This window comes from Crocodylus siamensis, chromosome 3 (assembly GCF_052110815.1).
Source record: "Crocodylus siamensis isolate JL-2025a chromosome 3, ASM5211081v1, whole genome shotgun sequence".
NCBI classification, from domain to species: Eukaryota; Metazoa; Chordata; order Crocodylia; family Crocodylidae; genus Crocodylus; species Crocodylus siamensis.
Genome location: NC_143397.1, coordinates 38120101 through 38147897, shown reverse-complemented (window position 1 = coordinate 38147897; position 27797 = coordinate 38120101). Strand labels below are relative to the sequence as shown.

The window sequence follows — 27797 nt, the reverse complement described above, 5'->3', positions numbered from 1 at the left end:
CAGGGGGACATTGTCCCTGCTCAGGCTTCCATGGCAGAGCCTGCCCCAGCAGCAGGCAGCAATGTCCCAACCCCCCACCAGGAGACAGCTGTCTCCTGGCCTCTGAACTAGTACCCACAGGGAGCCTAGATCTCCCCCTGGCTGCTGCAAGGGCCTGTTGTAGGGCCATAGGGAGTGGAAGCAGTCTGCTGCTAGGAGCAACAAATCTGCTCTTGTGTCCCTGCGTGTGTAGACATGTGCCTGGGAGAGTTTACTCTCAAGTAGTTTACTCAAGAGTAAACTGCTCCCTGATTATTTACACGTATGCATGTACCCAGAGAGTTAATTATTTGCACAAAAACAAAATAATTAAATTCACATCTGAAAATATCTACTCCTAATAGTGCTAACCCACTTCTTTAAAGAATCCTTTCTCAACTGAGGGGGGAAAATCAGTTTTCTTAGATAGGGATCAGTGTAGCTGACAACAAATTTTTGCTTCTCTTTTATTTTATATTAGGAACCATATACATTTTTTACCAAGGAGGAAAAGATACTGCAAGGAGTAGAGGCAGGAAAACTGGTATTTCTAGAAATAGAACTAGATTGTTGGAGCCCTGTCACTGCTGGTATTAACTAGCACATCATGTGATCCTGAGTGACATTTTAGAAGCATCATGGAATCATAGTTAAAGCTATAGTTTACACATACACAGATGGTGTATATACATACTTTAACCTGTTAACAGGCTATTTTTGCTAATGATAAATATTGCAGTCAATAGACTTCTTTAAAAGCTTTGGATCAGAGCCATTGAATAATTAGCGGCTATAAAAGAACAGAATAATTTTATCCTTTGGAGCCTTGTTTCATTGCCACATTGCCAGTGGAAATTTTTCCAGTGACTTTAATGTGTTTTGGATCAAGCCATTATACCTTTCTGCTGCAGTTGTGAGCACTTTAGAAATATTTGTAATAAATGTCATAAGATAATCACTGTTATCAGATTTTTATCATGCTGTTTCTCACCATTATGAAAATAAGCACAATATTGCTACTATGCAAAAATGTTAAAGTCCCAAAAATAGTAGTATTCTTTCAGTTTTGCCTAAGGATGACTGCTTAATCTCTTAGGCTGAGTTCATTAGAAATAAAAGAGCCTGTAGGAGTCTCTACAACCATTTTAGTTTTAATGTGCAGTATCACTAATAAAAAGGCTACCATTTAATCTCTCTCTGTTCATAACTCCACTAATCAGCTAGCAGATATAAAAACTAATCCTCTCATTTGAAAACAATTTACAGAGAAAGAAACAAAAAGAAAGGTATGGTGAGGAATGTTGGTCTGAACAGTTCAAGCAACTGCACGTTCGCAACAAAGCGTTCCAGGCCAGGTCCTGAGCTGGTAGAAACTGGTGTCATTCCCTTGAGGCTGATTTACTCCAAACAACCTATTCTGGGGTGGTGCTGAGCCCCAAACTCTCACCAAAGTCAACAAGAATTATGGGTGCTGATCATGGTCCAGGATTAGCTATAGTACAGAAAGAAAGCATATTTCTAATGTGCAGACAAAACCCAAACCTGCCTAACATCAGGCATTTATAAACATCACTGACCATTTGAGATGGTTGTTCTGTAATGGAAACACCATTACAATTCTGCAAGACAGATCTTATTTTCATTTATTTAAGGTGCTACCAGAGTGCCATCATCTGAAGAAGCTGCACAGTGGGCCGACACATTTCCTGCCGTTGTTCTCTGAGCAATTATGCAAATTGGTAAATTATATCCAAATTAAATTATGTTTCATGGTGCTTTGAATTCATTTTCAAGAAGCCTCCTATTTTAAATGTCAGCCTTAGCTGTGAATTAACATTAAGCAGAGTTAGTGGAACTGACCTTGAAGCTGAAGTTCGCCGCGTCCTGCTGCCTGCAGTCAGCCCAGAAGTGTAACATGAATAACTCATTTAAGCACTGACAAGATTCCAGGTCATATGAGGAGGAGGGGGAAGGGGAAAATGATGACTTCACTGCCCAATGCTGCTTCATTCAGATCTATTGATAATGCCTGTTCACACAGCAGTGTCCTTGAACACACCAGGGGATGAGGCAGTGAAGCACACGCGTGATAGCTATGAAATCAACATTTTCTTCGAGTGACTGATCCAAAAGAGATTGTGTCATAAATATAACATAAAAGACTTGAGTCTCAGCTGTAAAGACCTTTTTCCCACAGAAGCATAAGGGAATCCATGGGTAACACAGGCCACTGGAGCAGCTCTAGACCATTGTTTCCTCACAGCCCCAGTGGGAGGACCAGAACTAAGGAAAAAGAGATGGAAGTAGACCCCTACTTGTGTTCTAGAAGTTCCTGACTGAAATTTGGCCGGAGTAGAGAACAGGTGGCATGTAACCTCAAGAAAAATGACAGGAGCCTCTAGCAGACACGTCATGTCCATTCCTTTGTTTGTTTTCTCCTTTTCTATTCACTGCTCTTATCTTAGTTGTCTCTTCCTAAGGCAGAGGAATTCAGTGACATGCATTAGTAACCAGTTACAAAGAAAGAGGAAGTTAGCCACATTGGGCCACATTTTAGCCACAACCAATTAGCCACATTTTTACATACGCAAGCGCTGCAGCAACATGTGCTTTGAAAAGCACCTGGTGCTGCATCACTTGTTGTTGCATATGTGGCAAAATGCATGTCAGCATGCAGAAAATGGTGGCAGTCTGCTTTTGAACTAACACACATAGAAGGTGTTAGTTCAAAAGTGCATTGCCACCATTTTTCCCACACTGATGCACATTTCACTGCTTATACAGCTGTAAGCAACCCAGTGCCATACGCTTCAGGTCATGTGCACCAGAGATCCGGCATGTCTGAGCATGAAAATGTATGTGTATAAATGCGCATTAGTCTGAAGTCAAGCAAAAGGCAGGGCAGGATGGCACCGTAGACACTAATTTGTTCAGAAAAGCGTAAACTTTCTCAGTGATAGTCTCCTTTGTCAGAAGCTATGAATGGACTTGCCAAGGGCAAGGGTACTAAATAGAAACGAATAATATAATCTAAACACAAAGGATAGAGGAAGGAGGAGGAAAGGATAGGGAGAGGGGGCACTGCTGAGAGGCAAAGGTAAGTTGAAGGACATGTATCTCCTCCTATCTATGATTTAGATTATTTTTTAAATATAGCTACATACTGCTAAGGAAGTGAGGGAAAGAATATCTTTCAGCTGACGTTTCAAAAGCATTCAGCACTGGCCTAAGTCTCCTTCCACTGAGGTCAATTGGACTTTTGGTACAGTAGCAGGGAAATGAGGCCAGTGTTTAGCACCTCTGAAAGTCCCTCCTTTTGTGCAAATTTAGACTTCTGAGCCATATTTTATTATATCCAAAACTTCTACAACTCCAATCTCAAACTGTAGGCCCTGCTAACAATATTTGTAACTCAAATGTTAAGTCTTCTGACTTCCCTAGAGTATTGATAAAACTGAGTGAAACAGACCTTTTGTGCTTGGGCTATACTTATCCAGCCAGTTTCAGGCTTAAAATGAAAGCATCACACAGGAAGGCACCAGTTCAACAAAGACTCAACCACACAATGTTAGATTTCTGATTAAGTCACTCCCATTTTAGCAAGACAGTTAAGTGCACGAGGAACTTGCATTTGACTGAAACATGCTCAGATGCTCTGTTGAATAGTAATGGATTGAAACACATATCTGGAGTTAAGCAGCTGCTTAAATCTTTTGTTGATTTGGAGCCACAGAGAACAACTACTACGCAAAAACCTCCCAAATGCTGCCAAAGATCAAAGACAACAGAAACACCTGGCAAATGTCTCCAGACAAATCCCTTCAGATTTCCAAAGAACATCAAATTAACATTAATATTTCAAAACCAGCCTTGATCTTACAACTGTTCTTTGATCATATCTCTAAGGAATACAACTAAAGAAATAGATGGAATATTACGAATGAACAGGCAATCTAGAGATAATGTTACATTTTCATTTCTATCAAACCCAAATATTTATGTGGCAACCTACCAATTAATATGTTCTCTGAGTCTCAGTAGCTTGTGCTGGTGAGATAGTGGTAGCTGAGTGCTAATTTAGTTGCTATTCATAAAATATTAGTTAGCCCTCCAAAAGGAGTTGGATTGCCATTCAGCAGTCACATAGTTAAACCTTGGTATTTGAGAAACAACTTATTAGTAATCAAAAGAAGTATAAAACTATTCATGGGACCAATTCTTGTTGGTTATTTATTATTGGCACTGTGGTAATGACTGCATTACCAATGACTGGAACTACTGAGCATGTTTCAGTAGGAGCTACAGGATATGTTGTACACAGCAAAGAGTCTTGAGAGAAAAGGTACACAAACTGCATTATCCCTAGAAGTTGCACTAAGTCCTGACCCAACACCCAGTGGAAGTCATAGGTGTTTTGTCTCTGATTTCACTGGATCCTCAGTACCTGATACTGATACAGAAGATATGCAAGAATGCCAACTGAACTGTACCATGTCAATTTACTTCAGAACTATTCACTAAATGGAAAGAGAACATCAGTAGGAAAAAGACCCTTTTATCAAAGGTATGTAGCACTATAGTTGCTAGATTACAAACTAATTCATTCATCGTAGAGAATATACTACTTGCTGCAAACAAACCTCAACTAAATTAACACCAGAACTGGATCTGGCCAACTTGTTTAAAATAGCTCCAGTTCTTCCCACAGACCAGCAAGTGCATACTGAAGGAAAAGTTTCCTATAAATAGTAATGCATCTACTAGCCAGAGAATGGAGAATGGATTTTCCTAAATATGGAGGTGACCTGGATTTCCTTTGGAGAAACAGAGGCATTTACATTGTTACAAAGAAAATACTGTGTACCCCTTACAAATTGTAAAAAAAACCAATATTGTAAGTTATATTAAAAACTATTGGCACTATAGAGTATTGTAATACTATTTTTTTCAATAAGAAGGACAAAGTGAGGTAGAAATGGTTGGGTGTCAACCTAAGTTATTAAAAATAGTAAGAATACTGTATAGGCAATTTTATGTGTTTTGCAAGACAGTCATTCCATGATTTTACAAGAGAAAAAGGTTTCATCTCACCTCACCCTGAGGAGCATCATACCACTTTTAATTCTTTTAGTATGTGGGGAGCAAGTCTAACACTCCAGCAGGCCACCATTTTTCTCAAAATTGTGCAGCCTAAGGGCAAATTTATTTCTCCATTTGCTCTTTCTTAGGGAAATTGTGGACTCTCCCCTGTTGGCAGCAGAGATCCATGATGGTCAAAGATGATCTGTCACATGGGTCAAGTAAAGGGTTGTAAATGAGTTCATTGATGGCCAAGAAGGCTAATCCTAGAGCTGCAAACTCTCTGGCAAACACTGCAGATGATGGTTAAAGGGAGAGAAAGAACACACATTTCTTGATCTTGTTTCCTTCTGCTTCTATCATTTTTCTGCCTCCAGGGTGAGATGGTTTTTATCAAAGTAAGATGCATGCTCTCTCACAAGGTGTCACCCTGTAGCCCTGTCCCGGGCTAGTTTTTCCCAATTTGTAGTGTCAATGTCACACTTCTTAATGTTTGTCTTGAGGATGTCCTTGAAGCATTTCCTCTGCTCCCTCCCCTCCCCACATGTCCTTTGTCCTTGGCTGAGTTGGGAATATAGCAGTTATTTTGTTAAAAGTACATCAGGTATGTGCCCACAGTGCCCTGTCCACCACAGCTGATGTTGAATAATCAGTGCTTCCATAGTGGTTGTGTCAGCATCCGTGAGGACACTGGCATTTGTGTGACAATCCTCCCACTTTATGCCAAGGATCTTTTGGAGGTAGCACAGGTGAAGGCGTTCCAGGTGGTCAGGTGGTCTTGTAGGTCACCCAAGCTTCACAGCCATAGAGAAGAGTTGGGATTACCACAGCCTTATATTGTATGAGCTTTGTTCAAATCCTGATGTAATCATTGAACACATGATGATTCAGTTTTCCAAAGGCAGAGCTGGCACATCGGATCTATGTTGGGTCTTCTCATCAAAGTTGGCCTTTCTCGACAAAAGGCTGCCAAGCTATGCAAAGTGTTTCATAGATTTCATAGATTTCATAGACATTAGGGCTGGAAGGGACCTCGGGAGATCATCGAGTCCAGCCCCCTGCCCAAAGGGCAGGAAGTCAGCTGGGGTCATAGGATCCCAGCAAGATAAGCATCCAATTTACTTTTGAAGGTGTTCAATGTAGGTGCTTGAACCACCTCCGCTGGCAGACTGTTCCAGACCTTGGGGGCTCGGACAGTAAAGAAATTCTTCCTTATGTCCAGCCTGAAACGGTCTTGCAGGAGTTTGTGACCGTTCGACCTTGTCATCCCTTGGGGCGCTCTGGTGAACAGACGTTCCCCCAGATCCTGGTGGTCACCCCTGATAAACTTATAGGTGGCCATCAGATCACCCCTGAGCCTGCGCTTTTCCAGGCTAAAGAGTCCCATGGCTCTCAGCCTGTCATCGTAAGATCTGTTTTCCTGACCTCTGATCATGCGCGTGGCTCTCCTCTGGACTCTCTCAAGCTTCTCCACGTCCTTTTTGAATTGTGGAGCCCAAAACTGGACGCAGTACTCCAGCTGCGGCCTCACCAGGGCCGAGTACAAGGGGAGAATGACGTCCCGGGATTTGCTCGAGAAGCATCTATGGATGCACGCTAGCATTTTGGTCGCTTTACTAGCCACCACATTGCATTGCAGGCTCATGTTCATCTTGTGGTCAATGATGACCCCCAAGTCTCTTTCTTCTGTAGTGCTAACCAACGTAGCGCTGCCGAGCCTATAAGGGTGCTGCAGGTTTTTCCTCCCAAGGTGGAGAACCTTGCATTTATCGGTGTTAAACACCATGAGGTTCTCGTCTGCCCATTTGCTGAGCTTGTCCAGGTCAGCCTGGATCACCCACCTATCTTCTGGCGTGGATTCAACGTTCTCCAGCTCTTGTCTGTCAATGAAGATGACAGACAAGCTAGGTGAGTTGATTGGCTTGGAATTGGCTGGTGAAGTACCTTTGTTTTTACAATGTTAAGGGTCAGTCCCAGGCACTGGTATGCTTGAGAAGCAGTTAAGGGCTGTATGTAGGTCCTCTTCTGTATATGCAACGAGAGCACATTGGCGTACTAAAGTTCCACAATCAAGCTGAAGCAACTTTAGTTTTGGCACAGAGGCGGGAGAGATTGAAAAGGTTTCCATCTACCCTCTACTCAGTGCCAATGCCATGTGGCAGACAGTCATGGATGAGCATCTTGATGCCCACAAGAAAGATGGAAAACAGAATTTGTGCAATCACACAGCCCTGCTTGATGTCTGTTTGAATGGCAAAGCTACTTGAGTCTGTAAAGTGGCTTCAGAAAAATACCAACATTCATTTAGAATTATAAACATGGGCAAAACAAATCCGTCCAGACAGTATATGCAAAGGACTATGAAGGGGTAGATATTAATGAAGCACAGGTTTTAACTGACACATTAAAGCCCAGGTCCTACAAGTAGGCCCCAGGTCCTACAAGTAGGGAGTAGCTCATTGACGTGAAAGGAGCTCTACACACAGGTCTATCTTGCATAGTTAAGGTTGGTCTCTGAGGCAACAAAGGAAAAGAACAATGATTTTTCTCAGAACCCTGTTCCTTTAAAAGGACAGGTATAATTATAAGCAGAATATAATAAATAATAGTAAAATGTGGAGTTATTTAAGTTTTGGAATGGAATAATAAGTGCTACGGTGAATGTTATTATTACTGTTATTTATTTAGGGTCTAGAATAGAAACATAAACAAAGTTCCCAAGTTGCATAAATGAATGGACTCTAGAGGCAGTAGCTGCAAGGAACTGAAACCTCGGTAAACAAGCAGAGCTGAGATTATATTTCTGATCATCTGTTACGCTGAATTCATCACCACCCAACATATGAAATAGAGATTTTTAGCTATCTCTGAGAATACAAATTCCCTGCTGTTTGTTTTGTACATGCAGGGCTGGTTCTGCCTTGTCAGGGAACTGGAATAAATGCCACAAGACTACTTCTACCTAGGTCTGTTCTAAACTGAAAATCCAGTGCAAAAGTGGCCTTGTTTCCCCTCCCCCATTTAAACTCTCCTACCCAATATCCCAAGTGAGTCAAACATTGGGAGTTCTAAGAAAGCTCGTTATGTTTGCATAAGGGGCTCAAACTCAAATAAAGACTGATTTCAAGTACTTTTTCCCCCTAGTTGAGCAGTTTAAATAGACTGTGCCAATTGAATTCTCTCTCCCTTCTCACAAACAGGATTAAAGATGCTTGTGGGCTGGCAAATTTCCGAGGAACTCTCATTGTGTTAGTTAATGTATCATTTTCCAGTGCAATGAGTAGTTACTTTCTTGAAACAAAGTAAAATATCGAATGTGACACCCCCTGGTTAATTATCTACTAAACAAACTATAATGATGGACATATAACTGTGGGGGGAGGGGGAAAGACTTACAACAATCCAACTCTTCGGCAGTGTTTCAATCCTTCTGCCACTGCTAAGTACTTTAAAACCAAGCAACCTGGCAGGTACTTTGATTTTTTCTTGCACTGAAAAAATTTGACAAACATCAAGATGTATTTGCTTGCTCAATCCATTTTGGTTCTTAGATGACATGCTGAAAAATGAGGAATAAATTCTGGAAATAGTATTATATTTTTCACACAACTTTCCCCCAAGATCAGCCCAAACTTGGCATGCATGTATTAAGTGGGGAAGATGATTTTCTGCCCTGGTTTGATTCCTGTTCCACATGCAGCAGCTGTGGTGTTACTGGTTCTACAGCTCAAGGAGTCAATTGACTTAATTGTTCTTCACTCTACAGACGTTAACTATCCTCTCTCCTTTTTAGTGGTCTTGATATTCCACTAGTCAAGCTAATCTTTCTCAGGGCAATTATGCCGTCTGGTAGCTGTGCCTCATCTCTCTGTTTTGTGGCCTCTTTAAGTCAGACTCTTTGGCGGTGTCCACACTATCATGGATGTCTGGTTCCCTGGGGACAACTAGCAGCGGCACCTTGTGCCACTGCTAGTTGTCCCTGGGGAATGCCAGGTTACTCCAGGTGGAATAGGGGAGGCTGGGGCCAGCACTTGACTGGCCCCAGCAACCTTACCTGGGATCTTGAGGCCTCCTGGAGCTGAAGCAGTGGTGAGCCGACTGCTTGGAGCCTGGCCAGCAGCCTTTTAACTGATGAATCAAAAAAATCAACTGTACAATGCACCCCAAAGACAGAGAACAAAACAGATCTGAAGGACGGACGTCATCAGAGTACTCATGAATTTATATTTTTTATTAATTACTAATTCTTAAATGATTTATAGAAAAGGGCATGAGAAGAGGATACACTTTTTAAGTCAGTAGCAAGAAACCAGGCAGAAAGAAGGTAGGAAGAGTTTAGGCAGAAGCCTGGCGATGAAGAATTGAGAGACGGGCAGACAGACAGAAGTGTAGAAATAATGCTATTTTCCTTAGACAAATAAAAATGTAGTTATTTGATATTAAAAGAAAGACCCTTCCATTACTATAGTTACAGGTGGGCAAAACTCTTTAGGAAAAGTATTCAAACTCTGCCTAGGCACATCTATGCGAGATGTTTACTGCAGAGCTGACTAATCAGCTCTGCAGTAAATGTCTCAGCATCTATGAGTGCACCCCTATTAGGGTGCAGGAAACCAATAAACTCCACAGCAGGGTAGTACTTGTAGATACCCTACTGCAGAGTTTTTTGCTGCTAATCCAGCTGACTGGGGCATGAGGATGCTTCAGTGTGAAGGGTACCTCCAGCTAGCCCCACACAGAAGCACCCTCATGCTCCAGCCAGCCCCTCTGCAGCACACTGAGCCTGGCTGGAGGAGCTCTAGACTGGCAGGCTGATCCCTAGAGCCTCCTGCCAGTCAGGACTGCTCTGACCAGGCTCCCCATGCTGCATATGTATAAACTCTGGAGCCATTTGCGCAGCAGTTAATTGCTTTTGGGCACACATTCAAACAACATGCCAGGGAGCAAAAACCTCTGGAGTTTATTCATTTGCACTAGTTGCACATGTAGATGCACCCCATTTGTGATTCACCTAAAGAAAAGGGTAGAAGCAGTAAGCATGTGAGACTGTGAGAAGCTGGCACTTTCCTTTACACAGTTTTTGAGATCTACTGGGCATTCTCTGCAGCTGCTTTCCCACTTTTCTCAGGACAAGCAGTTTATGTGCTGCAATGAGCAGCAGGATTTATATAAAGCCTGCACATGCCTGAATCTGCAAAAGTTGCAAAGACTTTTGAGGGATGTAGTTCACCTTCTCCTGGTTTCAGTGCAGGCAGTGAGTCTTAGAAGCTCTTCTTCCTCCTATTGGTAAATCATCCAGCATATTAACATTTTCAAGTATTTTATAATCTTTTATGGCATCGGTATTGTTAAACTTTCAAAAAAAAATCTGGGGTTGAGCTCCAAAAAGAATAATCAGATTTGATTATTCTGGGTTTTGGGTCTTTTGAAACCCCAGGTTTATTTTTCGGGGGGGAAGGGGAGGAGGGATTGCCATAACCACAAGGGTTATTAATGTCACTTAAAAATGGGAAATGGAAAAAGGAAGCTGAAATTCTCACATCATCATCTGACTCAAGGTGCTATGATCTTCAGGGAAACAAACAAACCAAACCAGTGAGATTCTTCCAAAAGTCAAAAAGTTGGTAATGGTTTGACATATATTTTTAAACTTAATTAAAATATCAACTTGCGGTTAACAATTACATGAAGTCAGCATTAGGCTGGCTAGCATCATAATGTTTTGCTTGGAGAAGATGATCTCATTAACAGGAAAGAAACAGACATGGTAGTGTCTATATATCAGCAATTATATATTAATATATTTGCATATATGTCTGCAAGCATGTGCTTCAAGAGCATTCATTAATATTTTGTGACTGAGTTTGCAAGGAGGAGAAATAGTTTTTCTTAACATCTGTTTACACTGACATTACATCGGTCATGACACTGAAGGAGAAGTTGATACATGTAAAATTCTGCAGCTCAGACCTGTGAAATGTCTTCCAGAGTGAGAGAAAAATGAATTGGAGAGTCAGCTCTATCGAATCTATGTCATCTATCTCAGTTAGGTATTTATAACCCATGCTTCACCCTGACTCTCAGCTCTTCTAGTTATGTAGAAAACAGGTTCAGTTCTCTGCACTGACATCCATATAAATCAGTAGTAATTCCAATGAAGTCAATACCAGTTTGAAACCAACATAAATAAGCAAGGGACAAGGGGTAATAAGTCAAACTATTCTCCAACAATGGAAGTGGTTAGGACTCTGCCTGATCATGCCTTTGATTTCTAGGGTCTGACCCTGCTGTTCCATGTTTCAAAAAACGGTTCTGTAGTTGTTGGAGGAAAGTGAGTTATATTCCATTTTCCTACCATGTTGAGATAAAAATAAAACAGCAACACACAAGAACATTTTGAATTCAGGAAAAAGAAATGGTTTAATTTGACTGTAGGCACAAAGCCCTGCCTGACATGCCTTAGTAACAATACACAGCAATAACCCCAGGTCAAAAGATCAATTACAGTACATGCAAAAAACATCTGGGTGTGCATTAACGTGATGAGATTGATATCACTACATCTGTAAAATAAATGCACGTCTGTTCACCTAAGGAACAAAAACTTCAGAGACAACCACAAAAGGAAGTATACAATGAAGCAACCAAAAGCAAGCATGTCAGACACAGAACATTATATACGGAGACATTTAATTTTTTGGAGGCAAAAAATGGTAACAGGCAAGTAACTGAGAGCCAGTTAAGAGTCAAACCTTGAAGTCCTTATTTCAGAAAAGTCCCAATTAAAGCCGAGGAGATTTTTGTTGGAATGAGAACTTTGGGGTTTGGCCCCTGGTTAATGAAAAATTATGGGTGGTTAGAAATGGCTTCCTCAGTTGGAATTCTATATCATTTATTTGTTTATTATAAGTAAATGAAGGAAATGAAAAAAGTAAATGGAGAAAAATATAATTTCCCATGCAAATAAAGTTTCAAATAAATATGGCTATTTAGGAAAATCTGAGATAATTAATATGTACTGAAGTCAAAACTGACATACTTAAAGTTAATAAATAGTTTAAATAAAAAGTTGAAACTTTCATTTTAAGACAATAGGAGGGTTGTTTCTCTAATAATAGTAACATTTTCATCAGTCAAAGGGAATTTCTCATTATAGTTACATTATACTACATTTGACGTGTTATTGGATTTGCTGAAAGAAAATCATGTAACATAGACAATTTGACTGTAAACTAAACTGGTCTAGGTTTCTTTCATTTTATGCTAAGTCATGACTTCAATCAAATATACAGCAGTGGCTCACACTGAATGAGTGTCACATACTGGTTCCTACCAACCTAAGGAAAGCAATGGTACAGAGGTCTCTGGTACGTGCACCCAACTGCTATATGGATGTACAGATTGAATTATACCATCCTCACCTGTATCAAGACAGTTATGCCTCCTGTCCTTGCCCTCTCAGGGGTGTTATACCCAGGGAAAGTTAGGAGGGGGCAGTTGGTGAACATGGAGGGGTGGGAGGAAGTGTGATTGCATCCAGCCTTAGTACAGGGGCCAAAGAGTTGAAGGGGGAAAGGTCTCAGACAATTTCCTTCCCTTGTACATTCCTGGAGCAGCCTCACTGCAAGGGAATAAGACTCCTATTTGAAGACTCTAGTATGTACCGATAACGTTTGGCATTTTGCCGTTATTCGTATGCATCTCTGTTCACAAAGAATAGGTTACACCAGGGGTGGACAAAATAGAGCCTGTGGGCCAGATCCAGCCCACAGAGGGGTTTTGTCTGGCCCATGGCAGGTCTCTTAGTCCCACCCAGGGCAGGCACGGGAAGCAGTCCAGGCTGTGGCACATGCAGTCAGGCCCGCCATCCCCAGGCACATGGTGGGGTGGGGGCAGCATAGCCTCTGGACTCTATTTTCTGGTGGCTGCAGCTCCTTTTGACTGCCACAGCCACCAGACCTGGCCCTGCTGCCTGGACACCCCAACCTGTCCATTTCTGCACCCACCCTTAGGGGTAGGACCCATGTGGGCAGGGCACTTGGATGGGCGAGTGGGATGGGAATGTGGGTGGGTGGGGAGCAGTGTTCAGGAGAGAGACATGTAAGCAGGGCCAGGAGATCTTAGGGCAGTGACAGTGCAGGGCCAGGGCTCAGGGCAGAGCCGCAATCCACTGCCTGTATACCCACCTCTGTGATGGGCACAAGTTCTATGGGCAGGGTCATTTTGGGGAGGGGATCATGGCTCTGCCCCAGGTCTGGCCCAATGCTGTTACTGCCCTAAGATCCCAAATCCAACCCTAGATGCAGCTCCCTGCCTGCCTGAAGCATAACGTATGATTTCTATGTTTGATTCACCAGGATAACAATTGAGGGCAAATTTTCCAATCACAATTAAGGGAACAAATCCTCCAGGTAGCCCCACTTACATGAGCAGGACAACTTGTGTAACAGAAGCACGATTGACCCAGGAAGTATGCAAAGAAGTAGATAAGCCAATCATGCCCATCCTCTCCCTGCACTTTCTTTAGTGAAAAGCAAAAGAAGCAGATGAGCCACAATATTATACAGCACATGTAGATGAGGAGGGGGAACACCACAGTCCGTCTGACTGGTTGTTGGATAAGTATATTATGCAGGCGCCAATCAGAGCCAAGGAGTACACTGGAATATGTTGTCTATTACTGCAGAGACTGCAGCACCTGATAGTAGGTCCAACCTACCAGGAGGATACTATCCTGCAATGTCCATAAAGAAAGCACGTTTCAAGCTTTGTGAGCAGATGCAAATGTTATCTATAACTATGGTTAACAAGACACATATTCACATTTTGGAGTAGCCATCCTTGTGGCTATATGGAATTCTTTCTGTGTCCAACCTCTTCCCATGTATACAGTAGCCATTATTTTCTCGTCGTCTAAACATCAGGCCAAGACGCAGATATTCTAGAGATATCAGGCCAACTCTGCCACTGGTTTACTGTATAGATGTGGGTAAGTTACTTACTCCTGATTTTTCAGAGGTGCTGAGCACCAGCAGTGCCCAATAATCTCAAATTGTTTATGCTCAGCATCTGTGAAAAATCACCCCTTAGCCTGCTGTTTTATTTCATGTGAAATTGGGGATACTGGGATAATTTGCTAACTTCCTAACAGTGCTACAAGAAACAATTAGTTAATATTTATTAAATACTTTGAAACTGGAAGAAGTTATATGTAGGCAGCATATAGTTTATGCTGCCATTTGTACATATAATCCTAATAACAAAGAGTTTAATTTCAGTTTCTGTGGAGAATGTAAAATAAATAGAATAATGGGAGAAGACATAGAGGAACTTCCTTTTGTATCCTAAGATCATCCCTGATGGGGCCATCACGCTCTACCTCAAAATTCTGATGAAATGGGACACAAGAAAGTGAAGTAGTGATTAAAAGGAGATGCCACAAATGCCAGTGATGACATTTACACTCACATTTTCTTTGTAAATGGAGATAAAAAATAAAGCCAAGCTGGAAACTTGCTTTTAGCGCTATTATTTCTTCTGCTTCCGTTTTCTGTTGCATGACTTTGAGGCATTTTATACAATTGATTTATGGTAATTTTTTTAACAGAAAATATACAGTAAGTTGATTTTATGGTCCATATAACCCATGCTTTTCCTTTTTGCCATGCACTGAGATGCAGTCACCTTTGTATTGGTCACTAATGTAATAAACAAGCAACTTTTTTAAAAAATAAAGAGCTTCTATAAATAATACTTTCCAAGTTCATTACTATAGCATTCATTAATCAGAACTAAGATGCTTCTAGAAGTATCCTCCTTATTTTATTTTTATTGAGGAATCTTCTAGTACTTATTGGATGTTTACTCGTGCAGTTATTTACAAAGATGGTCCTTGTGGTGCAGCAAACTTAATTAAATTTACAGCTGCAAAGTTACATTTATAAATGCTAGCGTTTACACTTAGAACAAATAGAATTTATTGTACAGCTCTTGGCTGAGCTAACAATGTAATTAAAGTGCAAATAAAGACAAAGAAAGCACAAGCCAGGCAGATCCATTTTTCATTGTTAGCCTTAAGAAGCATCATAATTGGAGTAAGAAATGTCAGATCAAATAGGCCCAGGTCACAATCTTCTTTTAAAACATCCATCTCCCTGAGAGGATTTAAGGGAGGTAAACAGTGATATAGCCCTATTTCTTCAACTGGCTGATAATCATTGGAAAAGAAAGGACACTTTTCCAGCCTAGTTATTCAACAGTGATAATACCTGCATTTTGTTTTATGATGTACTCTACGGGATGCACTTGAACTCATTTCCAAGCAACCATAACAGGCCACTCTTGGAAACTTGAGGAAACATCATTTAGTTTCAGAAGTGAATTCTACCTAATATCACACACTAGCACGGGTTTTAAAACAGTTACAAAAAGTACTTTTTCCTCTAACTGAGGCTCATCTGCAAAAGCTGACTTCCCCAATGAACATTATACATTGTGTTTCCTGACAGTCAAACTTCACCATGGAGGAAAGAGATTAGAACTGATCAGTGGAATCAGTGTTAAATAACTGAGCAGAAATAGAATGCTTTTCAAACCATTCACTTCAGGTAAGACAAAATAGCTATTTGCACTCTTCATTGCTGACCATTGCTAGGTCAGACAGATATTTCCTCTCACAGTGTGTATAGAAGGTGCTTCATTGATTGAATTGTCCCGGATGCTTAAACCCAAAGCGTGTACAAAAGGTGCAGAAAACTCAAACATCTTTATCAGAAGCAAAATTTGTGTCATTCATTACATGCTTTTCCCGCCCCCCACCCCGAACCTGGACACTGCTGACCCAAGAACAACTCCCACACTCACATTGTCTTGTTCAGGTGCCCATGGCCAGCAATTACCCAAACAATTACCTGAAAACATTACTTTCCATTCAGTAAATGTCCTCATCATGTAGTGAAAAAATATTTACAAAGTGAAGCTAATTTGTAATATGTAAAATCCGCTGCCTTATAAAAGGCAGATAAGACATTTTAAAAACATAATACTCTATGAAGGAAAACTAAATAACATTTTTTAAACAAGCGTATGCTGTAGAGCTCATGTTTTTAGATGTTATACTGCTTCCATTGAAGGTTAGTTAATGATTCTTAAGCTCCTATTATTTGCAATGAACATAAACTAACGAGACTGGATTAATCCTGCAAATGCCTCAGTAGATATATATTTGATGAGCAACCTATACCAAATCAATGCCATTTGTCTTGCCCATTTATCTTAATCTAATGGACTAAGGTACCTATATTTAGAATTGTCCCCTTTTTGTCACATTAAAAGTACCTGTTCACACAAAAACCTTCTGTTTTCTGTTAAATGCACAGTCCCCTTTGCAAAGCATTATCACTTAACCCATGTTTGAAGCATTCTGTCTTTCACCTCAAACAGCTGATTTTCCTTGCTTTAAAGGGAATTTCTGTGAGGCTCAATCTCCCTTATTGGAAAAGAGAGCTTTCATTCTTCTCAATCTTCCCCCTTGTTGTAGGCTTTGGCATGCATAATTTTGTTCATTCACTAAATCTTTCTCCAGACTTAGGGACAAAGTTGGCTCCTCAGGCAGGGAGTCTAGGTTCAATCTTTAGGGATAGTTCATACAAAGTATCTTCATCTATGATGAGGCTCTTGTCAAGTAAATAGTGAGTGACCTGCAATAAAGGAAGCACAGCTGAAAAGACTGCATGGGCATAATTAAGCAGCATCTAGAGTAAGACATGAGAAATCACAGTACCACCCTATTTGGCTCTGGTTAAGCCTCACCCAGGGTATCACATGCAGTTCTGGGCTATACCTGTTATAAAAGGGATGTGGAGAAGCACAAAAGGACCTAGAGGAAGTCAACAAAAACAATAAAGGGGTGGGAAGGCAAGCCATAAGAAGAAAGGTTGAGGGAATTAGGTATGTTTAATTTGGATTAAAGGGGCACATGCTATCATTTTTAAAATATTGGAAAGGCTGCCATAACAAAAAGGAGGAACTGTTTCTCTTGTGGCAGAAAGCAGGACACGAAGCAATAACTCCAAATTGCAACAAAGTATATTTAGATAAACCTCAGGAAAAACTTCCTTGCTATTAGGCAATGGCGTAGATTGCCCAGGGAACTTCTAGAATCTCTTTTGTTGGAGGTTTTAAAGAGAAGGCTGGATATCTACTAGTGAGGGATGATTTATAAATAGCATTCTTGCACTCAGGCAGAGGGTTGGATGGATGACCCTCGAGACCCATTCCAACCCTTGGATTCTATGATTCTATATATTTTTCAGCTGAGTTTCTCTGTTTTTTCTGCACAACAGTTAGCAGCTTCAGTTCACTTCAGATTAATATTTTAAACTTCTGCATGTTGTTTTCTTGGTGAGCCAGAATAGTTGATTGTACATGATTCAAAGTACCTCAGCTGCTCGCAAAAGTCCCAGCCAAGACCCTTTCAGGAAGGGCCAATCCTCAGCCTTGTTATCTCCTCAGCATATTGCTGGTCTGGGCACTAAGAAGATGCATAGAAAATAAATCCTCCCTTCAAGCCAGTATCCCCCACTGATGTAAGACGCTACTTCCATAAAGGGCAGGGAACAAAATGGCAGGATACACATAGCAGCATCAGAGGGTTATGTTCTACTCTATCACCTACTCCCCGTGTGTTGGCATTCTCTGTGGAGCTGAGCTCCATGCTACACAGGGGGAACATAGCTTGAATGGCACCTCCAAATCCTGGCCCTTTATCAAGCAGATGTATTTTGGTTCCACCACTATGCAGACTACACTGCTGCAGAGGTGAAGGCAAGATTTACTCTCATGTGCAAAACTGCAGAAAAAAAGAATCCCCCAGTCACAACCCAAAGTGCTAGCACCAATTCCATTGTCTATCTCCTTTTGCTGTGGAAGAATAAAATATGTTCATTTCAACAACCTCCATCCCATCAGTGTATTATAGTACCTATGATCAATATTACCTTCTGTTGATGCTCTATACGGTAAGAGGTCTGCTGGAACTGGCGTATCTCCCTGATAATATGTGATATCTATCAAATGAATATATAAATATATATAAGACCATGTGTTTATAGGCTTTGTTTGTCTTTAGCATACTAACTTCAGTAAGACTACACCTAGGATTAACTAAGTCTAAAAATACGCAATTTATCATAACCAAGATTTTATTCTTCAGCTTTAAAGCGCTTCTCCTCCCAAATCAATCATTCAGATCCAGTTTCAGCTGGATCACCTTCTTCCTTCTTTTTTATATTAGTAACCTCTTTCTTTTGGTGACTCTGCAACCTATCATCATAAACAGTGTAATAAATTATGGAAAGGATGGCAGCTGGTGTCCAGATTTCCCAGGACTGGCCTCTCTATCTCTATTTAAAAGATAATAAACTTTTACATCCTTTTTTGCTTTCTTTGAGAGCAGACCTAAATACAACTTCAGGTATGTGGTATGAATAATGCTCCCAGCTGAATTTCAAAGGCAGCTACGTTTTTAAAAAACATTTACCACACCTAAACAAACCTATACTAGCTGCTTTTTCTTCTGGCAATTTTCCACAAACCAAAGACTATATTTGCAATGCAGTATTCCTTAGCTTGCCAGTAGGTGGTGATAAAAGACTGTTTCTGGATTCAAATGCAAATGATTGATTTCAATCCTCTATCTTATGAAAATACATGATGTACTCAAACAGGTACAATTCAAATGTTGCAAGTAAATCAGTGAATAACTCCTGTAATTAAATGCCTGTAATGAAAACATATAATGAAATAAAAATTACCATTCTCATTTTGGAAAAATTGACCAGACCCTCCTCGGTGAAGTTTGGTGTTCCTTCTTCAATAAATGCTAGGTCTGTCAAGTACATTCCAAGGTAAGGAACTGCAGGGGGATTACAGCTGCAGGAGAAGAAAATAAATCAAATTTACTACCCTGAGTTAATTTGCAAGACATTATTTTTATATAATACACATCTTTCTAATTTTTGTGTTTATTATTACTTAACACATTTTTACGAAATGAACCAAATTCACAGGTCAGGGGAAGGAAGTACAACTATTGTTATTTTGTCTGTCATACCCACTTCTACTAGTGGCACATTTCACAGACTGTATCAAATATCTTATGTCAAAATATTAGAAAAAGAAGGATACCATTCAATAAAGGCTATTATTGGAAATCAAAATATATTCTCGTTTCAATCTCAAACAACAGATAATCACAGAAATAAGGCCTGCACAAAACTATATATGTTTCTGGGCAATGGTCTGTGTTCTTCTGAAGTATTATAAGCATTTTAATATCAGCACACAATTGTACATACTGGGTGCATCTACATATGCATTTGATCCGGCCTAAATTTACTTTGGTGCAAGCTACTCTGAAGTAACCGCTTTCAGGCAGGCATCTACACATGCAAGGATTAGGGTCAAGGTTTACTGCTCTTTGCACCAAGTTTCCTGCAGCCCTGAAATGGGCCCCTGCTGCCACCAGGGGGAGCTCTAGGCTCTAGGCTCCCCCTGGGTGCTAGCTCAGGAGCTGGCAGGGAGCACAAAGCCAGGAGTCTCCTGGCCTCAGGGGACTCTGCTTCTGGGATAGGGTCAATGTTCTTCTGGCCTGGTAGCAAGTTGCTCCTGGCCCTGGCTCCCTGATCAGGGGCAGGGGACTCAGAAAGAGCTGCTAGGGAGAGGCAGGTCCCAGCCCCCTACCCTGATCCGCCAGTGGAGCAGCTAGCAGTGAACTAGCTGATAGCTGCCCCACCAATGGATTGGGGTAGGGGGCTGGGGCCTCCTCCACCCCTGCAGCTCTTTCCAAGCCCAGTGCCTCAATCACCCAATTGGGGTATGGGGCTGGGACCCGTCCCTGACCAGGACAGTTCTCAGCCCCCACCCTGCACACCAGGTGGAGGCTGGGCAGCTTGTTCCCCACTCAGCTCCGCAAGCACGGAGCTGGGGGGGAGGACCGGCTGGGGTGTTTGTTCCCCACACAGCTCTGTGAGTGCAGAGCTGGGGAAGAAAAGACTGGGGAGCTTGTTCCCCACCCAGCAATGTGAGTGTGGAGCTGGGGAGGAAGAGGCTGGGGTACTTGTTCCCCACCCAGCTCTGCAGAGCTGTACCTAGGGGTATGTGGGGCCCAGGGCATATCAGCCTGTGTGCGGCCAGGGGGTAGCGAGCAACCAGAGCATGGAGCAGGAGGCGGGGGGTGGAGGGGCAAAGTGGCCACAGCATGGAGCTGGGGGAAGGGGGGGGAGGGTTGAGAGCAGCCCCAGTGCATAGCCAGTGACACACAGCTGCAGCAGGGCCTGTATGGCACTGTGTGTGGGGTCCCCCAAAGTGTGAGGCCCAGGACAGTCACCCCGATTTGCCCCCCACCCAGGGATGGCCCTGTTGCTCTGTGAGCACAGAGCTGGTGGGGGAACAGGCTGGGAGGCTTGTTCCCTGCCCCCCAGCTCCGTGAGTGAAGATCTGAGCAGGGAACAAACTCCCTAGCATGTTCCTCCGCAGCTCTGTGCTGAGTTCCTGCCTAGGCGCCTGTGGCAGAGCCTGCCCAGCAGCAGGAAGCTCCCAGGGTCAGGGAGCTATCTCCTGCCCCTTGGTGGATGACTGACCAGAAGCAGATTTTGTTCCTGGTCAGACATCTACACAAGTGCTACTGCACCATTACTAATCTTGAGTAAATTTACTACTTGCATTTACAGGTAGCAAATTTACTCGAGATTAGGGAGGTGTACTGTGTAGTAAGTATGTGCATATGTAGATGCACTTTCTTACTTTGAAGTAAACTATACTCATGCACAGTTAAGTGTCTCATGTAGATGCGCCTACTGCATTTATTCAATATGCTCTTGCCCCACTGAAGGTGTTTGCTGCAGAGGAACAGGTGTAACTGAAGAACCGTTCCTAATCCTAATTTCACACAACTTTCTGCCTACTTTGGTAGGAAAAAGGTTGTGTTTTATGGTTAAGAAAATTAACTCAAAATAAATATTTTTAGGTTTTTAACTGAGGAGACAGCTACCCAGAAGTCACAAGTCAAAAAAGTATTTTTCTCTTTAAAGTATTTGGTCCTATGACAGCAGTCCTTTCCCGAACATGCACAGGAAGTGGTTTGTAGTTTAAACATATATTAGACATACAGCAATTTAACTCTGGAATGACCTCCCAGGATGACTCAACACAATTGTTATCAAGTACCCTGGGAGAACCATTGTCCAGCTATGACCCCACAATTGTGTGCACTTTAAACTTGGAGAAGCAAATCTGGGTTGACAGTAATGTGGAGGCAGTTACATTGAACTTGGGGACGATGCCTGCCAAAAAGCACTATAGGAATTAATTAAGAAGTTTTATTTATAAAAGCTGGTCTTACACTTATTGAAAAAGTTTATCAGTTTTAGGAAAACCATCAACAGGAAGCATTTTATACAAAATAATGCTTTAATTTGCTCTGATTATTCTCCAGAGGTAATAATATAATATTAACATATCAAGGGTACTGGATTACAGTATGTTCAGCAGAAGAATAGTGCCAAACAAAATAAACCCAACTTGGTAAAGGTTGTTAGGTAAAAATATGATCCAATATTATTTGCATCATGAAAACTAACTCAGAACCAACTTGTATCTTCAATAAATGTATTCCAATATTCCTATCTGACTACTAATTGATTGTTAGAAAACATACTTTTTCAGTGTTTCTCTAAGATTTTTAAATCTTCCCTCAGATGAGACAGTCTTCTGAAGTTTATCCATAAGAGCTTTTGTCTAAAAAAAGAACAAAAAATAAGTGTCATTCCTGATTAAAAAACCCCAACAAAATAACAAAAATACATGATATTGGGAGAAAAAAAAATGTTCAAAACCACTTAAGACACATCAATCCCATTTTCAAAAGTAACTCCTAAGAACATTTTAAGCTTTTAACATTAGAGGATTATTATATAAAGAAAAGAAACACAGTCTTGAGAGCATGGACTGTCTGCTGGACCCCAGAACTCCTTTCTCCACCCCCACACTCCCTGCAACTGAATGCCTTAATCACTGGACTAAAATGTCAGGCAGCTTTCTTGCTTGTTTTCTGGCTCTTGCATTCTTGTTTGTTAAGTGCTTAAGGTGCCCACCCTACCCAGACTATTCCATAGCCAGATGGCTAGGGCAGTCCCCGGGAGGTGAAAGATGTAGTTTTAATCTCCTCACACAGAGATAGGCCTACAACCACTAGCCTATTAGATAAAACATGGGCACTAATCTTTTGCTGTGTTGTTAACTGAAAGGGTATGGCTGTCACACTTTGTACTTAACTTAGTGCTGCCAGCATGCATTAAGTATGCTTTGAACACAGCTAGCAGACTGGGCTCCTTGGGGACTTAGGCAATCTCTACACTCTGCTTTCCTTTGTACAAGGATTGGAAAAGCATTTAGGATGGAGCAAAGGGCCTAGTTGTTCAGATTATGGTACTGAGCATGCATGAATGGAAACCAAGATTTAGGCACCAGGGGATCTTTGCAGTCTAAAATATAGGCACCACCTGAATACTTAGGCAACTAATGACTTCTTCACTGGACATAGTGGCGAAGTAGTTTACGGCAGTGGTTCTCAACCTTTTTTGTACCATAACCTATTTGTAAACACTGATGGCCAGTCCTAACCCAGTAGATAGTTTAAGTAGAAACAGCCCTCTGGCCCTGCTGATACCCCTCACTCCCAACCCACTGGTCCCTGCCCCGTCTCCAGCCCTCCAGCGTGTGGGGTTGGGGGGAGGTGTGCGGTACGGGGACCTCCCAAGCAGCCCGTTGCATGCTGGAACTCTGCACACAGTTTCCCACATTTTTCTCCTTTAAAGGAATCCATTTTTAGGGTTTATTCGTGATCTTTTCATTTATGCTTGCAACCTGCTTTTGGGTCACAATCCACGAGTTGAGAAACACTGGTTTAAGGCATATTTACTATGGCTCCAGAAATGTAGGAACGAACCCTGCTCTAGATTCATGCTGATGGCTGCTCTCACTCAATCCATCTATATCTGCACAGGTGCACATTCAAAGGCAGATGGACATGATGCTAGTTTCCATTCCCTCACGTACTACTGATTCTAGAAACTGGTGTGCCTTAACTGTACTAGCCACTTGACTTGGGTGGAAATTTGACTTGACGTTGAATGAGTTTTATACCAGCTTGAGTAGGGATATTCTAGTTCACTTTTTATCCCATTTAAATACCTAGCTTACCAGTTGGGATCTGGTACTTTACAGCCCAGGTTCATTAAAGTCATTGGGACATAATTTCCTAAATTTCTACTTTGTTTTAGAAAATGGGACTCAGCTCATTTAGAAAAAAATACTTTTAAGTATTTGAGAAATAAACAACATACACAGATGGATTCAGAAAAAACAAGCCTCATGAGACTAACATTCAACAATACAACTTCAGAGTTGCACTGTACACATGGATATTTCAAACTCAGCCTATAAAATATCCTGTAAAACATCTTCTGCTTTAGTTGAAATCAGTGGGAATGGAGGCTATTCAGCACCCCTCAGGCAGCTCTCAGTAATATCAAGCTATTGGGCAGAATGTGGGTAAGTAAATCTACAAGAAATCAAGAAGTGGAAAAAAGAGATGCAACACAACAGAGGGACAAATTGAAGCCCAGATTGCAGAAAGACTGTGAACCTGTTTAACCTTAACTGTGTTAGCTGATTTCAGGATTGCTGCAAAGCTTGAAGCATGTGCATCAATCTTTCCATGATTGAAGCATAGTTTAATTGGGGATGACCACCCAGTTCTGCTTCCTAGAAAAAGAATGGAAAATACGTGGGAGAAAATGCAAAGGTGTGAATACTCAAAAAGCTTTGTCGCTCTAGCAAGTTTCCTCCAAAATGCCTGTGGACTTCTGGGCTTGAGAGGACCTCTGACATTTTTTCCAAACTTTCAATGAAGTCAATTACTGCCTAAAATATTTCATTAATGATACAGGAATGGCAAATGAACAAAATATACAAGTGGTAGAAATAAGATAACAAAACCAGCTGAACTCCTTAGCAGACAACCATACTGTTCCTTCCTTTTCAAGATTATCCAATTAGAACACTGATATCTTGCCATGTTTTGCCTGTATCACCACCTGAAAGGCTATAATGTTTTGTGATGCCTTGCTTACCTGCTTAGAAACTTTAGCCCAGGTTTTCTTCAGCCTGTAGATTGCACTTCTGTTAAAGGCTGATGTGATTTCTAGAACACCATTATAGTTGTGTATGCATCGACAAATATCTGCCACTGCTACCCACTTCTCAATTGAGTTAGCACGGGAGCCAACATCAGCATAGTTCATGATTTGTGAGGCAACAAGGTTACTCATCTAACCAAATAAAAAGCCAGAAATCAAAGACATTTAAATAAAAACATTTGCAAATGACATTATTAACAATAAGCTAGGCCATCTTATGGCTTTTGATTAGCAGAGGTTAAAACTATACACTAAAAATTGCTGTTAGAGAGGAGGAAGAGAAATGGTGAACTAAAGGAAAGGTAACAAAAGCACCCAGAGGACCAGTGAGTAATGTCTGCAGCAGTAAGGTTGCTACTGGTGATTGCTCTCAGCATTGTGCAAGGAAATGCGTAAAGACCAAGAATATAAGTAGAGAGTTCATCAGTATTCATTAAAATGGAGGATGGTTAACAGAATTGTTGTTGTTATATTGTCATCCTCTAAAGAAAGAACTTAATTTCATCAGTAGAGCTGTAGAAGATTTCAGTACAGTTCAAAAGGTTCCAATCCATTAAATTACCATTAAACTGCTGGCTGGCAATTCATGAAAATGAGAATCTTTACATGCTTTGATGATTTGTAAGGTTAATCACAAAGAGGCTATAATATTTAGTCACTACTAAATCAGAAATTATATCATGCTGCAGAAGCAGACATTTATATTCCACAGTTTATACATGGTGTCAAGAGTTCCTCAAAGTCATTCTCTATTTTTATAGTTACTTACATCATTAAAATGTTGGCTGGTTTTCATAATATATGGTGTTCTTTCATTTTTATCCAATTTCATCCAGCCCTGCCCAAGAAACTCTCTAGAAATTTAGGTTAAAAAAGAAGAAAAACAAAACAGTTACCAATAAATGAAGTATAAAAAACCATGGCAACTGCATACCAAATGGATTTCAGCAATATCTCATTCTAGCATTCCATTATGCCACTGCTGGAACAGTGAAAAGCCAGAAATACTGTAAAGAACATTTATGTTTCTTTCAGTTTTCTCTTTTCCCCTTTGCTCCAGACACTTAGCATTCTAAGCCTGTTTGAAACTGCTATTAATGTCGCCACAACAGCTGGCAAGATCAGCCTGCTGTATAAAAGGGGTTGAGACAGCATTCACCTTTCCAGATACTGAGCACACCCCCATTATACCTAGCCTGTAGTAACCCAAACTGTAGATTGTAGGTTTGCTCTTAATACACCAAAGACTCTCAACTGGAAGCTAATGCTGAAATATTAACCTGCGATTAAAGCCTCAATGAAAGACTAAGCAGGAATGCATAATTCTATTAAAAAATATGGCACAGTGAATATATAGTACATACATAGCAACAGCAATAGAGATATTACTAATTTTAACATTCTTGAACTCAGACTTTCATAATATAAATGGAATATGAGAGAAACAACAACAGAGGTTGGAGATATTATTCAGTTGTGTGCGCAAAATATTTTGGAGGGATATCAATAGCATGGATCATCATAGCGCCTAAAATGTTCTTACGAAGTCAGATGTTCTTACAAATCACTCTTTGGAGGATACTTACTCATAAGGTATGCTTCTGAATACTATGTGATCTAAGAGAGTTATTTGCTCTGCAAGCTCCATGGCTGACAAAGTCTCAAAGCACTCTGGTTTTGGACATTCTAACTGCAAAGCATAGGATGGTAATTAACTTCACATGCATGTTAAATAGAACAATATAATATAACTGCTATGTTATAGAAAAAAAAAAAAGGAGTAGAAGGTCAAACAACAACAACAACAACAACATGGGGTTTGATACTGACTTATTGGTATGGAATCTAATGGGAAAGGTCTGAAGTATTATACCAAGGGCATAAAGATGCATTAAAGGTATAATACAGGTAGAAGCCTGCATTCTTCATAACTTTCCACAAAACTACTTTGCAATACCTACCTCAAATACCACATTAGGCTGGTTTACATCAGTATGCTTAACAGGCTGCACAGGAGCACAATGTGGGCAGATACTCAGCTTGTCTAAGAATAGGCCCTCTCAAGGAATATTATACATGTTCTGAGTAACAATGTTGTTGTGTTGAGGCAAAGATCCTACTGATTCGCACCTTGTTTTATATACATGAACATCTTCTCTGTTTTTTTTAATATTGGCAACCACCTAATTCAAACTGAAGTCCAGAAGCTCTGGAAAGCTTACCGTTACCATGCATTTTAAACATGTGTTTTCACTACAGTTTTAAACATCCACATTTACGTTACTGATCTCAAATGGATAAATAAAGGAAAAGCAACTTGTTACAAATATGGCAGTGAGGCTACATGGAAGTTTCATTTTAATGCTTCACATAAAATGCACAACTTTATAAGGGACTGGATATAAAGATGCACTTACCATCTGAATTATATCCTCTATTTTTAAATGGGCATCATCCTGATCATCCTGAGAAAGGGTCCTGAAAAATTAAGTGGCAGAACATCCTATATAAAGAAAATTATCTGTGGTTATGAGAATATTTTATCACAGTTCAATGATCACGTTAATTTAAAATAAATGCTGAAGTTGTAGTTGAAAGTCCAATTAAAATATTTCCAGTACTTAACAGTTCATATTTGGTTTCAGAAATAATGGAAAAATGTACTGTACAATAGTACTGTGAAAATACTGGATTGCTAGGCCTGGGGAATTTAGACCTGTCGCAAGAATAGTTACATCACAGGCAGCAGCAACACATATGCCATTGCATTCTCCCACCAATGTACCTAAACTCTAACTAAGCATTAGAGGCTTACCCACTGTGACAGAGCACTACCCCCCATTGGACATGCTCCACCTCCAGATGTTGTCCCACTTCTATGAAAACCTACAACACCACAAGTTTAGCTTCCACATCCATTCAGTACTTGATTTCTATGCCATGGAGTGCCAAGATAAAATCCAATTGCAAAATTTCCCAACTGGGAACTGGACTAGCACCAGAAAAACACTGATGGGCAGAGAATCAAACTGCTTTTTTTGAGGAAAACATTTGATTGATAGGTCTCTGAGCTAAATTAGAATTGGCATCCAAAAGGGGGAAAAAACTTCTCACAGCCAATTCTCTTAGTCTTCCCTGGCATCATCCAGGTTCCTTATATTGTTGTTATTAAGAATAAGCCTTCTATCAATGTGCTATCTTCTCACTCATTGCTCGTTTCTATTTAGCCTGCTAAATTTGTCTGCTAGGAGCTCTTTCATTATGCCCAAAATCTACCTCAACTGACCGTCAATCTTAGTAGGGTGCTACTGTAACACAAATAATAAACAATAATAATCACTGCAAATAATGTTTAATATGCAATTAACCATTAAGGAGTTTGGAATTTAGCTGTTACACAGTGAAATAACTAGTGTGGCAGGCTGCAATCTCAGAAGTGCA

At 40.8% G+C, this 27797-nt stretch overlaps 2 protein-coding genes across 5 annotated transcripts in view; both read right to left on the bottom strand.

The window, feature by feature from the left end:
• CKMT2 (creatine kinase, mitochondrial 2) overlaps positions 1-1963 on the bottom strand; it is a 38129-nt gene extending 36166 nt beyond the window's left edge. For 2 of the 3 annotated variants that reach the window (XM_090038179.1, XM_090038182.1), the window contains exon 1: positions 1879-1963. The gene's annotated coding sequence lies outside the window, so the exon portion shown is untranslated. The remainder of the gene's footprint in view (positions 1-1878) is intronic. The other variant, XM_090038181.1, reaches the window with a different exon arrangement.
• Positions 1964-11508: 9545 nt separating this feature from the next.
• RASGRF2 (Ras protein specific guanine nucleotide releasing factor 2) overlaps positions 11509-27797 on the bottom strand; it is a 249315-nt gene continuing 233026 nt past the window's right edge. For both annotated transcript variants that reach the window (XM_090038177.1, XM_090038178.1), the window contains exons 20-27: positions 26774-26834; positions 25943-26046; positions 25126-25210; positions 24291-24488; positions 21815-21894; positions 18912-19029; positions 18096-18164; positions 11509-16796 (exon numbers count right to left, since the gene is read on the bottom strand). In XM_090038177.1, coding sequence (XP_089894303.1) covers positions 16704-16796; positions 18096-18164; positions 18912-19029; positions 21815-21894; positions 24291-24488; positions 25126-25210; positions 25943-26046; positions 26774-26834 — 808 coding nt within the window. In that variant the 3' untranslated portion in view covers positions 11509-16703. The remainder of the gene's footprint in view (positions 16797-18095; positions 18165-18911; positions 19030-21814; positions 21895-24290; positions 24489-25125; positions 25211-25942; positions 26047-26773; positions 26835-27797) is intronic.